General features: G+C 54.1%; 5 protein-coding genes across 5 annotated transcripts; 3 read left to right on the top strand and 2 right to left on the bottom strand.

The window, feature by feature from the left end:
* Window positions 1–1,759: 1,759 nt before the first annotated feature.
* On the top strand, window positions 1,760–2,635 carry B0H65DRAFT_446571 (uncharacterized protein; the record flags this gene model as incomplete). Its single annotated transcript, XM_062825802.1, has 1 exon — window positions 1,760–2,635. One exon carries the CDS (start codon window positions 1,760–1,762, stop codon window positions 2,633–2,635), a length of 876 nt encoding a protein of 291 aa, XP_062677041.1.
* An 890-nt stretch (window positions 2,636–3,525) lies between these two features.
* Window positions 3,526–5,097, bottom strand: B0H65DRAFT_503203 (Cenp-O kinetochore centromere component-domain-containing protein). Its single transcript, XM_062827868.1, has 2 exons — window positions 4,834–5,097; window positions 3,526–4,775 (listed from the first exon to the last, which is right to left on the bottom strand). Exons 1-2 carry the CDS (start codon window positions 4,889–4,891, stop codon window positions 3,793–3,795), a joined length of 1,041 nt encoding a protein of 346 aa, XP_062677040.1. The 5' UTR covers window positions 4,892–5,097; the 3' UTR covers window positions 3,526–3,792.
* Window positions 5,098–5,752: 655 nt separating this feature from the next.
* Window positions 5,753–7,925, top strand: B0H65DRAFT_335704 (acetyl-coenzyme A transporter 1-domain-containing protein). Its single transcript, XM_062823565.1, has 2 exons — window positions 5,753–7,467; window positions 7,526–7,925. Exons 1-2 carry the CDS (start codon window positions 6,032–6,034, stop codon window positions 7,854–7,856), a joined length of 1,767 nt encoding a protein of 588 aa, XP_062677039.1. The 5' UTR covers window positions 5,753–6,031; the 3' UTR covers window positions 7,857–7,925.
* A 326-nt stretch (window positions 7,926–8,251) lies between these two features.
* B0H65DRAFT_335668 (amidase signature domain-containing protein) lies at window positions 8,252–10,755 on the top strand. The gene has a single exon (XM_062823564.1). The coding sequence runs from the start codon at window positions 8,639–8,641 to the stop codon at window positions 10,439–10,441; it is 1,803 nt and encodes a 600-aa protein (XP_062677038.1). The 5' UTR covers window positions 8,252–8,638; the 3' UTR covers window positions 10,442–10,755.
* A 244-nt stretch (window positions 10,756–10,999) lies between these two features.
* On the bottom strand, window positions 11,000–13,706 carry B0H65DRAFT_480206 (cytochrome P450). Its single transcript, XM_062827565.1, has 4 exons — window positions 13,039–13,706; window positions 12,741–12,947; window positions 12,633–12,674; window positions 11,000–12,567 (listed from the first exon to the last, which is right to left on the bottom strand). Exons 1-4 carry the CDS (start codon window positions 13,421–13,423, stop codon window positions 11,450–11,452), a joined length of 1,752 nt encoding a protein of 583 aa, XP_062677037.1. The 5' UTR covers window positions 13,424–13,706; the 3' UTR covers window positions 11,000–11,449.
* Between the last annotated feature and the right edge of the window lie 138 nt (window positions 13,707–13,844).

The raw sequence follows: 13,844 nt of genomic DNA, 5'->3' as shown, positions 1-13,844 counted from the left end.
TCACTGCAGCTGTCTCTCCTGCAAAACTTTCAAGTCAGAACCACCGTGACCTGAGTCAACCCAATCACCACCACATCTTCGCTGTCTTCTATTCTCTTCCCAAAACGGAGTTGTGGTCAGCGCCATGTTTCAACGTCGAACCACCGTGTATCCCAACCGAGATGTCCAAGACAGAACTGTGCCCCTCCACCATCTATATCTAACCCATATTACTGCCAAAACCCATCTTTTGTCTCTTCTTCTCTCAAGGGCTTCCCTTCTTACTCGTCGCCGTTTGGTGAGGAGGCAATCACACAAACGCAGGCATCTCCTGGGTGTTTGTGTAAACGTTGTCGTTGCCACTGCTCTTGTTTACCTTTTCTTCAATATCTACTCAGAAACCTCTCATTTCCACTCGTCGGTACGACAGACTTGAGGCCGAGCAATCATATTCTCGACTCTCGGGTAATACCCAGATCTCCGGCAATGCTGCCACCACCGCCACCACCGACATGCTCACTCAAACTCTGGAAAGGTGTGGATATGAGCAAGGCTACCGGATGTTCTCGTTTCCCTTTCCCGGTCACTTCATCTCATCTCAACATGGCATCACAGTCGCAATGATCACGCAAGTCCCCGAGCCGACTCACCCGGGCAACCACAAGCGTGCGAGCCCTTGCATCATCCCGTCTTTTGCCCAAGTACCGGACACGATCTGCCGCATATACGATGTTTCCGCTTGAGTACATCGCAACTTGTGCCGCCTCGAGTTGGGCCTTGAGAGCTGTGCCTGGTCTAGACCAGAAAAGGCCATCTTAGGTTAACCACTCTTTGAGAACTTCAAGATCCCGTTTGTCAGCCGGTATCTAAAACCGCTTTCGCCTCACCTTTGCTTCCCGAGCATAGATGACACACACACAAAACGAACAAGGCTTGCCTTAGTACGTGCGGGAACGTGCTGACTGCCGGCACATGGCTGAACACCAAGAAAATGCAGGGGAAGAGACACTGCAGCTGATGGCTGCGCCTTTTCACTGGACGGTTGGGGCTAAACTTCCAAAGGGGCCTAGTTGGGCGTTCGTATCTGATTTGAACATGTCCACGGCAGGACTCTTTCCCGTTTGGAACTGTCACCGAAAAATCACTGACCTTGCGCAGAGAACAGGAATAATCTCCAGTTGAATTCGGGTGGATCAGGGGAACGCCTCATGGATATCCAGGCTGCGTCCGTTCGCCTGTGTTCTGATCCATGCGTAACCCGAGAGTTATTTCACCACCTTTAGTCCGACAATGTCTCTCTTCATGCGCCGCAGACCGTCTATAATGATTTTAAGACACTCGGTCTTTACTGTCGCCCGTTTAGCCGCCCAGACCGACTCGTTCACCTGCTGTCAGTGTACGCAGTAACGCGGCGCCTTCTTTGTGTCCCGTCAGTTGTCGTCCGTGTCCAGGTTCCCCAGTTGTGACTTCAGTCCGCTTGGTCTCTCGCCGCCGTTGGGCCCAACCACGCCTTTGGATTCTCCAAGCGGCTGGCAAAAGTATCCAGCCGAACGTTCTTTGTGCTACCTTGCCATGTTTCTCTGACATTTCACAAGAAGGAGGCGGTTACGGGAAGCAGATACCACGGTAACTTAAAAGGGCCCCTTCCTTCCCATATCTGGGACTCGGGCCATCACTCAGTATCACCAACTCCATCATCCACTCGTTCAAGTCACTCACTCCTCTTCCATCAAGACCGTTCCTTGAGGCATCTCTACCATCCGTAGCCGGAACAAGGAGGATGAAGACTACCACCTTTGCTCTCGCCTGCGCCGCCTCGGTGTCGGCCCACTACGGTGACGTATCTTCGATCTTTGAATCATGGGGTGCTGGCACCGTTAGCTACCCCCCAGCCCCGGCCCCTACCACCACCGCTGCCGGTGGACCCGATAAAGGCGGCGAGGGACAGTGGACGACAAGTACCGTCTACACCACGGCAGTTCACACCATCACCAGCTGCCCGCCTGCTGTTACCTCATGCCCGGACCATAGCACCGTGGTCACCACCGTCACCATTCCGGTCAGCACCACTGTCTGCCCTATAAGCTCCGGAGCTCCGGCGCCGCCACCGCCACCTCCACCTCCTCCGGCACCTCCAGCTTCTTCCGGCTCTCCTCCCCCACCTCCCCCTCCTCCTCCTCCTCCGCCACCCCCGGCTCCTCCTGCGTCGTCAGGTGGCCCCCCGGCACCTCCTCCGCCGCCACCCGCACCCCCGGCCTCATCAGGTGCTCCTCCTGCTCCTCCTGCTCCTCCTGCTCCTCCTGCTCCTCCTGCTCCTCCCGCTTCATCAGGTGCCCCTCCGGCACCTCCCGCGTCTTCCGGATCTCCTCCTCCTCCGCAGCCTCCCGTCAGCACTGGCACTGGTGCTCCTCCAGCCCCTCCCGCTTCAACTCACCCCTCGCCTGGCAACCCAACCAGCTCCGCTGCTCCGCCGCCACCGCACACTTCCGGCCCGTCTCCCACTAAGCCTACCGGCTCTGGCTCCGGCGGTGGCTCCCCACCCCCGGCTACGACCACCAGCCCCGGACCTGTCGTCACTGCCGGCGCATCGGTCGAACGCGCCCATCACGCTGGTGGCGCTCTGGCTGTTATTGCTGCCCTTGCCGCGCTGCTTTAGGTGGCAGGTTTTATGCAGTCATGAGAGGGATTGTGGGGAGGAACTTGAAGGACAGTAATGAACAGCAACGGTTTAAAACGTTTTTGAATCAGAGGGTAGTTGATGGCGGTGAGAGAGTTGAAAAGACTTTAGAGCAGATTCATTCTTCTTGGTTTAATTCGGCGACTTGGACTACTTGGTAGCTTACAGAGATGAGAGACCCTTGGGTTTTACAGGGGGTTTCTATTGATCGATAACTTATTTGTCTTGCGGCCTCTGATGGGGTAAAAGTTTAATACATTTCAGTTTATTCTCTACTCTCTCGCTAACGTCTCTGGTGTGTTTTGCCGGTGCTTCAACATTATACTTGCTGTGTATGGACTGCAATTATCTTCACTTACACACCGAACGTAACCAACATGACCAATGCCTCACCCTTCACCACAAGATGCACACCCGTTGAGATACTACCACACCTGTCCACATTAGCCAGACCGCCCAGAAACATCACTCACTCACCAAACCACGATCGGCCAGAAAGATACCACAACAGATACACTGACGTCGTGCTAAGATGGGATGGGTACCCGCCGCCAAACCACGCCCTGTCCTCCCAGCCATTCATACACCGCATTATGCTCCCCTCACTACCACCCTTCCAGAATCACGAGTTCAGCATGCACTCACCCTTTTCTCTCAGGTTACAGGGCGCACAGATCGAATGGGGAAAGGCTCGGCCCGGTGATGGAAGGGAACACAGCGTGCGACAACTCTATCGGTGAGTGGGTGTACTCGGCCCGTCGTACGGGTGTGGTGATGATACTGGACGGTGGCGTTGACTTTGACGGGTATGCACACGTTGTTGAAGAGAGGGGAGCGGTGTACAAGTTATACGGAGGATTGGGAACACTGCAGGAAATGTATTCCGGACTGGCACTGGGGGAAGGTCCAAGGTGAGTGCTGCTGCCTGAAACCGAAGCCGAGGATGATCGAACGTGGCAAGCAGTATGATGCTCTGGCGGGGGAATGGATGAGAGCATACTACAGAAATATGCTGTCTACTCATCGAATTCCTCCCCCTCTCCTATTGGAAGTATGCTGTCTATCCGGGTATCAAACCAACCTTCACACATCATCTCACCTCCTCCCCTCCTCACCCAGACAATTTCACACGCCCATCAACCCTTTATCCCTGACCCCAACCGCCTAACAACATCCTCCACCCTCTTTGCCCCTCCCACCAACTCCCTAACCACCTCTCTATCCCTCCCACTTCCACTCCCACCCCCTTGTTGCCCACCACCACCACCACCACCCCCTCCATTCAACGCAACAACCTGCACAATCTCCCCATCATCACCCATCACCAACCTTCCCGTCTGGCCATCTTCCCATTCGATAGTGATTTGTTTCGCTTCGGCGTCGGCTGGGGTGATGTCTTGGATTTTGTTTGGGGGCTTTTCTTGTTGCTGCTCGTCTTGCTGCTGCTTTGATTCCGATTCGGCGAGGATGGCCCTCCGCAGGTCTGTAATAGTTGCAAGGCGGTGATGGTAGCGGACTAATTCTCGGCGTAGGCGTCTAGCAAACTTGGCCAGATCTTGTTCCCTTCCCTCCTCCTCTCGTGATGGTGGTGCCGGCAAGTACCGCGCCGCTAGCCCTGAAATCGGGACGCATGGAGGGATGGTATGTCGATGCACCCTTAACCAGTTTGCGTACCTCCCTCCGGTTCCCCCCTTTCTGCTCCTGCCGCTCTTTTCCTTGCCGTTATTCCCCTTCTCACTCCCCTTCCCACTTTGGCCACCACCGTGATTCCTCCCCTCCGCAAAAGGCCTGTTCAAAAGAACATAATAAGGCCTCATAAACCTGCCCCGCGCAAAAACCTCTATCCTTAACCCTAGTACGGCTCCGCCGTCTACCGCGTTCGGATCGGGGTCTTGCACGCGGAAGGTGGTGATGGTGGCGCAAGTCCGGTAGAGGGATTGTTGGTTGTGAGCCTTTTGGAGGGAGGCGTGGTGGCGAAGGGATTTGAGGATGGTCGGGGTGAGGCCCTTTGGTTTGAGGTGCGAGGAGGAAGGGGGGTGGTTGGAGAGGAGGGAAGAGACGGAAGGGGAGGAGAGGAGGGTGGAGGTTTGGATGCGGAGGTGGGACTTTAGGGTGGTTACTGGTGGTTTTGTTAGTAAGTTTGTTATGAAAGGGGGTGCGGGGGGGAATTGGCTTACTTTTGGCTTTGAGGGATTCGATCTCGTCGTCGAGTGGTGAGGGTGTTGGTGAGGACATGGTGACTTGTGGAGGGACCCACTTTTGGGGGAGAGCAGGTGTGTTTGGACGCGTCTTTGGTGATATGCGCGACGCAAATAATCGTGCGTGTAGAGAGTTCGAATACAATGGAAAGAAACTGGATCAATGACAATGAGGTCTGGGTATCATAACGTGGAAAATGGACTTCTTTAAGACCTTGTATATTGAAGCTGGTGACTTTGCTCAAGTCAATTGTTTACTTTGGTGGAGTTGATGCGAATCAATCAGGGGATGAAGCTGACAGGTGCAACGGGCGCCAAGCTCTGTGGGGCGGCAGCTGTCAACGTAGCGATCTGCCCCTGGGTCCATACCAATGACGCACTGGCGCAGTTCCTGCATCAAAAGACAGCAAGCTGTCTCCTGGCGCGATAAGAGCTTATCGGATGTCACTTCCTCACCAGTTTCCACTGAAGCTTGGAGACAGCTGGACAACAGACGGAAGGCGCGGAAGGTACAATTGACATTGACACTGACCCCCGAAAGCCACTCATTAGTTAATTCCTCAATACGAGGTTGAGCCTCACAGTCGTTGCTTCCAGACGGCACATCAATCTCAAACATTCATCTCTAGCGTCGTGTTAGAGGTTATTCGCCACCAGGGCACCAACCGAGAGGCCACGGTAGCCGGAGCACCTTGACTCCCCCACGATTTCACATCTTCCAGCGTCTCAACGTTCCATTCCACAGCGACAACAACAGTTAGTTCTAGCGCTCCGTTAGGGCAACAGGGCAGTTGGTCTGATAGGGCCAACAACGGAAGGTCAAGCTTCAATCTGACAAAGACACCGGGCCCTTGTCTTTCGTCCCTTGTCAACAATCCTTCTCGACCACTCTCGTCCGGACTATTCGACTCCGCTAGTACCGACTTCTCGTCTTTCGTTAATCTCTTTCTTCTTGTCTTTTGCGACCGCTATTTCTGGAAAACTACCCCTCGCTTCCATCTCGAATACTCAATTAGGGTCTGTTGATCATCACTCCCCCTCGACGGCCTCGACCACTCACCACACGCGCCGGCATCACACAAGGCTTTGACCTCGAGTAACCCACGAAACGGGAACCCCCCTCCAACACACACGCACACAAAACCACCCACCAACATCCGCCATCACAGTGGTACCTATGGGTACTAAAACTCGTGGCACAAAGTCGCCGACACAGAACGGGCTGTCCCGCAAAGCCTCCAAGGAAAAGAAGGGCAACAAGACCCAAATCAAGGACTCCGATTCCGACCCTGACACCGTCGCCTCGGGCCTCCACAAGATGAACAACAACGTCGAGCTTATGCGCCGGAACAAGAGCTACGACACCTCGTCCGAAGCTATAACCGCCAACATCATCGGCAGGGAAACCTTCTCCCTCGACGACCCCGTCCCAGACAAGACAGACCAAGTAAACAACCATGGTTTCTTCGAGCTTCCCAAGCAGGACCAGCGCAACTTTGGCCTGCTCGTCCTTCTATACTTCTTGCAGGGTGTCCCGCTAGGATTGGCCACGGGCTCGGTACCGTTCCTCCTCAAGAAGAAACTCTCCTATGCTGAGATCGGCGTCTTCAGCTTGGCGTCGTACCCCTACTCTCTCAAACTGCTATGGAGTCCCATTGTCGATGCTATCTGGAGTCCCAAGGTGGGAAGGAGAAAGAGCTGGATTCTGCCTATCCAATTGCTATCCGGAATCGGCATGCTTTACCTGGGCTCTAGGGTAGAAGGATTGATGGATTCCATGGGCAAGGAAGGCGGCCCTACGGTTTGGAGCTTTACTTGGTGGTGGTTCTTCCTCGTGCTCATGTGCGCTACCCAGGATATTGCTGTTGACGGCTGGGCCCTGACGCTTTTGACCCCCGGCAACGTCTCGTACGCTTCTACCGCGCAGACGGTCGGCTTGACTGCTGGCCAGTTCCTGTCGTATACCGTCTTCTTGGCCTTCCACTCCAAGGAGTTTGCCAATCGTTGGTTCCGCACCGAACCGCTTGACCAGGGTTTGATGTCTCTGGGTGGATACCTTACCTTCTGGGGCTGGGCTTACATTGCTGTGACCATCGGCCTGGGTCTGATGAAGCGCGAGGAGCGTACCAAGAACGAGGATGGCGTCTGGGACGTCTACAAGATCATGTGGGGTGTGCTCAACCTGAAGAACGTCCAGACTATCATCATCATTCACCTTATCGCCAAGATCGGCTTCCAGGCCAACGATGCCGTCACCAACCTCAAGCTGCTCGACAAGGGATTCGGTACCGAGAACATGGCTCTCACAGTTCTGATCGATTTCCCCTTCGAGATCATGCTGGGATACTATGCAGGAAAGTGGTCACAGGAGTTTACCCCTATGCGCCTCTGGTGCTGGGGCTTTATGGGTCGTCTGGTGGCTGCCGTTCTCGCGCAGTTCACTGTTGTGATGTTCCCTGCTGAGGGTGTTACCTCTTGGTACATGCTTGTTGTCATTGCCGAGCACATCTTTTCCACTTTTACCAACACCATCATGTTTGTTGCCGTTTCTGCCTTCCACGCGCGGATCTCGGACCCGGTCATTGGCGGTACTTACATGACTCTTCTTGCTACGTGAGTTCATCTTCCCCCTTTTTCCATGAGAATATCCTGCTAACCTCTGTCCTCCCAGCGTTTGCAACCTAGGCGGTACTTTCCCACGCTTCTTCGTTCTTCGGTTGGTCGACTACTTTACCACCGCCACTTGCGTTCCTACTTCCAAGACGGCCACCTTCTCTGAGCCTTTCAGCTGCGCCATCCAGGAGGACAAGACCCGATGCCTTGCCAACGGCGGTACTTGCAACATGATTCAGGATGGATACTACATTGTCAATATCCTCTGCGTTGCGATTGGCGTGGTGACTTTTACCATGTTCATCCGTCCCAAGGTCATTCACTTGCAGGATCTCCCGCTCAAGGCGTGGCGGTTGGCGTCTTCTGGCGTGGGAGCTAGCAAGAGGTGATTGGTGAATCCACGCTTCACAACCGAGTTTTGTGTTGGGACATAAGGAGAAGTCAGCAGCATATTAATGTCCGATGATAATACATGATAGGCATGCATGCACGAAGCGAACGGGCTAGCGAACGGGCTGTATTACTATTTAGCACGTGTCTAGGTAAATAGAATTGGATTGAATAGAAATTATGATGGTGAGGTTCATGAGTCTCCGTACAGAAGCGGATGTCAGGTATGAATAACGGCCGTGCTTGCTGACTGTATCTGGATCATGTTGTGTTGCGGAGAGAACACCGAGATTAGGCCGGACTGACCGAATAACTTGGACTTGATATCTAGAGAACAAGTTCCGTATCTGATAAAAAGTTCAAATATCAACTTTTTACTTGATTCTAACAATGGTCAGTTGATAGAACCGTGATTCTTTGTTCCGGCTACCACGGCAGCCGAAACCCGGATCGGAGCCAAGCAGTCGTGTCGTTGACAGCGGGTCCCGAGCGGGGCTCTCCCGGCATCCGGGAACCGGGGTTAACAAAGACACTCCAATCGGGAACCATCTGTTTATATTTCCAGATTTGGTCAACCAATCCATACAACTTACCAAGGCCGTGATACCCCTCAATTTCACCATGCGAAAACCAATATTGGTACCACTCGGCTTACCAGGATGATGGACCCTCAAAACTCGGCGGTTACTCAAAAGACGAAACATCTCGACCGGACCGACGGACATATCACAAACCAGACATGATCGTGTAGTGCTTCGTCTCGTACACAACCACGATCATCATGTTATCATCTCTCAACAACCCCACAGCCCTCCTAGGCAAAGCTGCCCTCCTCTCCCTCCTCTCAACAACAACAACATCCGCCTTCAACCCACAGCTTCCAACAGTTCCAGGCACCACCCTCAACCAGCAAGCCCCACTAGACCTCAACCCCCCCTTCGACATCCGCGAAGCCACCGTCTCCTCCATCCACAACGCCCTCTTCACCGGCCTAACCACCTGCCACGCCCTCATCTCCTCCTACCTCGCCCGCATAGAAGCCTTCAACCCCTCCTTGCACGCTATCCTCTCTCTCAACCCACACGCCCTCGACCTCGCCTCCGCCATTGACCTCCAACTTGCTTCCGGCAACTCTTCCGCCAACAAACCCCTCCTCTGCATCCCCGTCCTGCTAAAGGACAACTTCGACACCTCCGACCTCCCCACAACCGCCGGCTCTTTGGCTCTAGCAAACAACACCCCCTCCAAGGACGCACCAACAGTGAAAGCCCTCAAGCAAGCCGGGGCGATAATCCTCGGTAAAACCAACCTCCACGAATTTGCGCTGGAAGGGATTTCCGTCTCCTCCTTAGGCGGACAGACCATAAACCCATACGATTCCACCCGCACGCCCGGTGGATCTTCGGGGGGCACGGGAGCGGCGATAGCGGCTAATTTGGCGGTTCTTGGGACGGGGACGGATACTGTGAACAGCTTGAGAAGTCCGGCGAGCGCGAATTGTTTGTGGAGCTGGAGGCCGACTAGGGGGTTGGTTACCCGGGAGGGGGTGGTGCCGGTGGGTTGGACGCAGGATGCTGTTGGGGGGATGGCGAGGGGGGTTGGAGATTTGGGGGTTTTGATGACTGTTATGAGTATGGCGGGGAGTGATGAGGGGAATGGTGATAATACCACGGTGTTGGTACCGCCTGAGGTTAAGGGGAGGGATTACAGCCAGGCGTTGTACGGGGGGCTAGGGAAACTGGAGGGGTTGAGACTGGGGGTTTTGGATGGGTTTTTTAACCACACGGCTGGCGAGGAGACGGACCCCGTGAATGAGGTTATGGAAAAAGTCCTCTCAAGGCTTGAAGCAGCTGGTGTCGAGCTGGTGAATATCACCGAACCGGTTTACGATGCAGTGACAATAGCGGCGAAGCTGGATGTCCAGACTTGTGAGTTTCGCGAAGGGTTGGATGCTTATTTGGAGAAGACTACTTACGCGGGTCACGGTAATGGTACCACCGGACCGAGGAGTTTCAGCGATATCTACACCCTCGGCAAGAAGCAATTCCTTGTCCTTCCTTCGCAGTACGACTACATCAGAAACGCATTCAACAGATCTACCTCCTCGCCCGAGTACTTTGTCCGGCAGCACGGGATTCAGCAACTCAAAACCACCTTGGCACAAACCTTCTCAACCAACAACAATCTCGACGCTATCATCTACCCCGAGCAGAAGAACCTTGTCGTCAAGATCGGATCTCCTTCCCAGAGCGGACGGAACGGGATCCTCGCCGCGCTGACGGGGAGTCCTGTTATTACCGTGCCCGTGGGCTTTTCGGAGGTGATGGAGACCACCGCTCCGCTGGGTGTTCCCATTGGGATGGAGATCTTGGGAAGGCCCTGGACTGAGGACTTGCTGCTGGGAATCGCGAAGCATGTGGGCGAGGCGTTGGGGCCGCCGGTGAGGAGAATGCCGGTGGGCGGCGGAGGGTTGGATAAGGTGGTGGAGGTTAAGGGGGGTGGGGGTGGGTATGAGAAGGAGGTGCCGGTGGTGAAGCCGGATGGTGGGAATATTCCGGAGGTGTATCCGTTGGGGGTTTATTAGGGGAGGGAGGGTAAGTGAGCGAGAACAGAACTGAATTGGGTCATGATGGCTTACCGAGAGGTCATTCATTGTTCTTCACCTTTTCAAAATGGCGGACACTCTGTTTCACTTGGTCAAAGGCGCCGAACGGATCATTATTCATTTCTGCCAGACAGACATTCCCTCAACACAAAACTCAAACTGAAGGTCAGTTTATATATGGTTATTCTTGCAGTTGCTCAAGCATAGTATTCATTAACTCATTACTAGTAAGGCTTCCTCCACTCTTATCATGTGTGGGTATCAATAAATCATGCTGCGTCTATCATTCTTCCCTCTTTGCTCCCAGCCCTCCCTGCTCCCTCCCTCCTATGCACCTATCCATCACTTCCCTTCTCTCGCCCCGCACCCTCTCGCTACTGCTTCCCCCATGGATTCGTAAAAGGCAGACTCTGACTTTGTGTCCCAGAATAGCTAGGAAAAGTAAGAAGCCGCCGCTCCCTGCTCAGTGAGGCTCCGCTGGCTCGTTGGCGACGATGGGAGAAACTGGTGCTGGTACGGGCACGAGGGCGTAACCAGCGAAGGCACCGCCAGAATATGGAAGTGCCGCCGACTCGGTCTTCTTCTTCTCATTCTTCTCCTTCTTCTTCTCCTTCTTTTCCTCCTCCTTCTCAAAGGGAATCTTCACATTCCTCCGGACTATCATACATACTTCATCTTGACCTCCCTCCTCCACATTTCACATCAGTGCCAGAGAGAATCTTGCTATAAGCACTATTCGTCCTCTTGATTGCTGTCAACTCCGAGTCTTGCCCCGCGCCAGCTAGCTCACCATCCCTCCGGGATCGGGATCCACCATGGCGGCGCAGCAGCGTTCCAACTTGTGAGCAAGATACTATGGAAAAGGAGCTTTTGAAGCATTGGCATGCATAGGAAAATTCTTTGTTCAACTGTCACACCTATCCATGATTCTTCCCGCGGTCTGTCTGCCCAAATAACAACATTCACAGCTCACCCGTTCGTTCCCCCCTAATAGCTTTCAAAGTACACCCTAACCCCCTTACTCCCTCTATAAGGCACAGGAATGAACCAGTCCTCCGCCATCTCCACGTCTCTAACCGTCACTCCCTCAGCCAACCTCAACCTACCCACCGTCTGACCATCTCTTCTTCCCTTTTCTTTGCTATCCTCCTCCTCCCCCTCCTCCTTGCCATCCCCTCCCACACCACCAACCTGCGGACCACCCTCCCAGACCCTCCACAACTTACTCAACATCAAATACATCTCCGCATGCGCCAACTGCATGCCCAAACACACCCTCGCCCCGTGTCCAAAGACCGTCAGGTACTTCTCCAGCCTCCCCATCTCGTTCTCTTTTCCCAACCATCTCTCCGGCACGAAAGCGTGCGGATCCGGAAAAATCTCCGGGTTCGTAGTGATCTGGTAACTCGTCATCGACATCTCCGTCCCGGGAGGAAGCAGCCACTCCCTTTCCTTGTCTGTTGTCGTCTTCATGTCGGGATAGCATTGCAAACAGAGCTTCGAGGGCTTGAACCGTAGCGTCTCGTCAGGCGCAACGCGCGTGATCCGACCCGATGCGCCGATGCTGAGGCGCATACTCTCCTTGATTACTGCGCGGAGGTAGGGGAGTTGCTCGAGCCGAGCGAGCTCGACGGACTCGTTGACGTCTGGGATTGCTTCCCTTAACTCATTGCGCAGTTTGGCGAGAACTGTGGTGTGCTGGTTCAGAAGGTGGAAAGTCGAGATGGTCAGGGCCCATGAGGTGGTGACTGTGCCGCCTTGCACAATGACGTGACCTTCGTGGGCAATCCGCGGGACGGACTTTTCGACGGGAGGAAGCGCTTCGGTGTTGACGAAGGAGTGGAAGATGGTGGGATGTGGGATGTCGAGATGAGCATTTTTGCCTTCTTCGGAGCGGAGAGACTTTTCGATTTCGCCGATCTGGACCGTGATGCAGGCGCGGAGGTGGAGAAAGGTGCGGTAGAATGGGGAGATGGCGGCGAGCATTTGCGGTGGGATCGAAGCTAGGTAGGGGACGAGGAAAGGGAAGTGTTGGAAGACTTTGCCGTAGTTGGAGCCGGTCAAGATCCCGTTGGTGATCTCGGCGCGGAAGTCGGGGTCCTCGACTGAGAAAGAAGTGGTGTCAGTCCGTGGCTTCAAGAAGGCATTGTGGAGGAGATGAGCGACTAACCAGCATGCTCAGATTTGGCAAAGGAATATTCGCTGATGATGTCTTATAAGTCGTCAGTATCACCCGCAGTGTATTTCTTGTCGATCAAGACCGAGAAAAGCAACTCACCGTAAGTCATGGCTGAATACGGGTACATCATATCCAACGGCGTCTCCTTCTTTGTCTTCCCATGCTCTCGAAGCCTGGCCAACAACGCATCAACCCTCTCCTCGATAACCGGCTGCAGCGCTCTCATGTTTTGCATCGAAAAGAACGGACCGACCGCTGATCTCCGAAGCTTATGGAGATCATGATCGTTGGTAGACACGATACTTTCTGTTCAAGTGTTCGTCCAGCATTAGACTTAGTTTCCATGTGTGCCATCCTCCAACCTGCTAAGACTGAAGAGAAAGGGAAAGAAACAAACCATCAGCCCCAAACTGTTTCGTGAAGAAAGGCGTCCGATGTCTCCGTCGATTTGTGTTCGTTGGTAACAACTCCCTGTGGAAATCCGGATCCGCAATGTGTACCTCCCAGGGATTGATGCGGATGATGGGCCCGTACTGCTTGTGCAGCTCGATGATCTTGAAGGTGTACTGGCCGTGCAGGATGACATCGTAGTAGAACTCGTACCATTGTGTCAGCGCGGCGAGTCGGGGACCGGGGATGGAGGCGAGGGGACTGAGGTAGAGGCGGTATATGGCGATGTAGATGGTGTAGAGGGTGAGGAGGGGGAGGAGGAGAGTGGTGAGGAGGGTTTGAGTTAGGGATGAGGAGGTGGTGAGGTCTGGGAGAAGGGCTGTTAGGGCCATGGTTGTTGAGGTTTTGGGATCACCGCATAGGAAACTCGAAGAACGAAGGACTACTGTCTGGATATCCAGCCAGAGTGTTTATGTCGCAGAATATGACGGGGACGGAGAGGTTTATGAAGCCGGAAATTATCAGACGAGCAAGTTCGTCCATGGCTAGCGGAAGGAGCAAGCCTCATCCACGGCAACTGCCATGCCATGCGTTTTTCTTATCCGCACTTCCATTCTCGAAGGGGGTGGTATGGAAGCCACCCGTTCGTCTTTGATCTTCTCCTCTCAATAATGCATGCCGCCTATCACCAGGTCGTTGAGATAAAGCTACGTTTTTGCATCTTGCCCGGTCTCAACAGCCATCCGAATTCGATTAACCATCTGCAACGAATGCTCCTCTGTCACAATGGCAGGCTCCTCACGTTCTGCAACC

This window comes from Neurospora tetraspora (assembly GCF_033439725.1).
Source record: "Neurospora tetraspora strain CBS 560.94 chromosome Unknown B0H65scaffold_9, whole genome shotgun sequence".
Classification (NCBI taxonomy): Eukaryota; Fungi; Ascomycota; class Sordariomycetes; order Sordariales; family Sordariaceae; genus Neurospora; species Neurospora tetraspora.
Note: the sequence above shows the minus strand (reverse complement) of the source record. Positions and strands in the feature narration are given on the sequence as shown.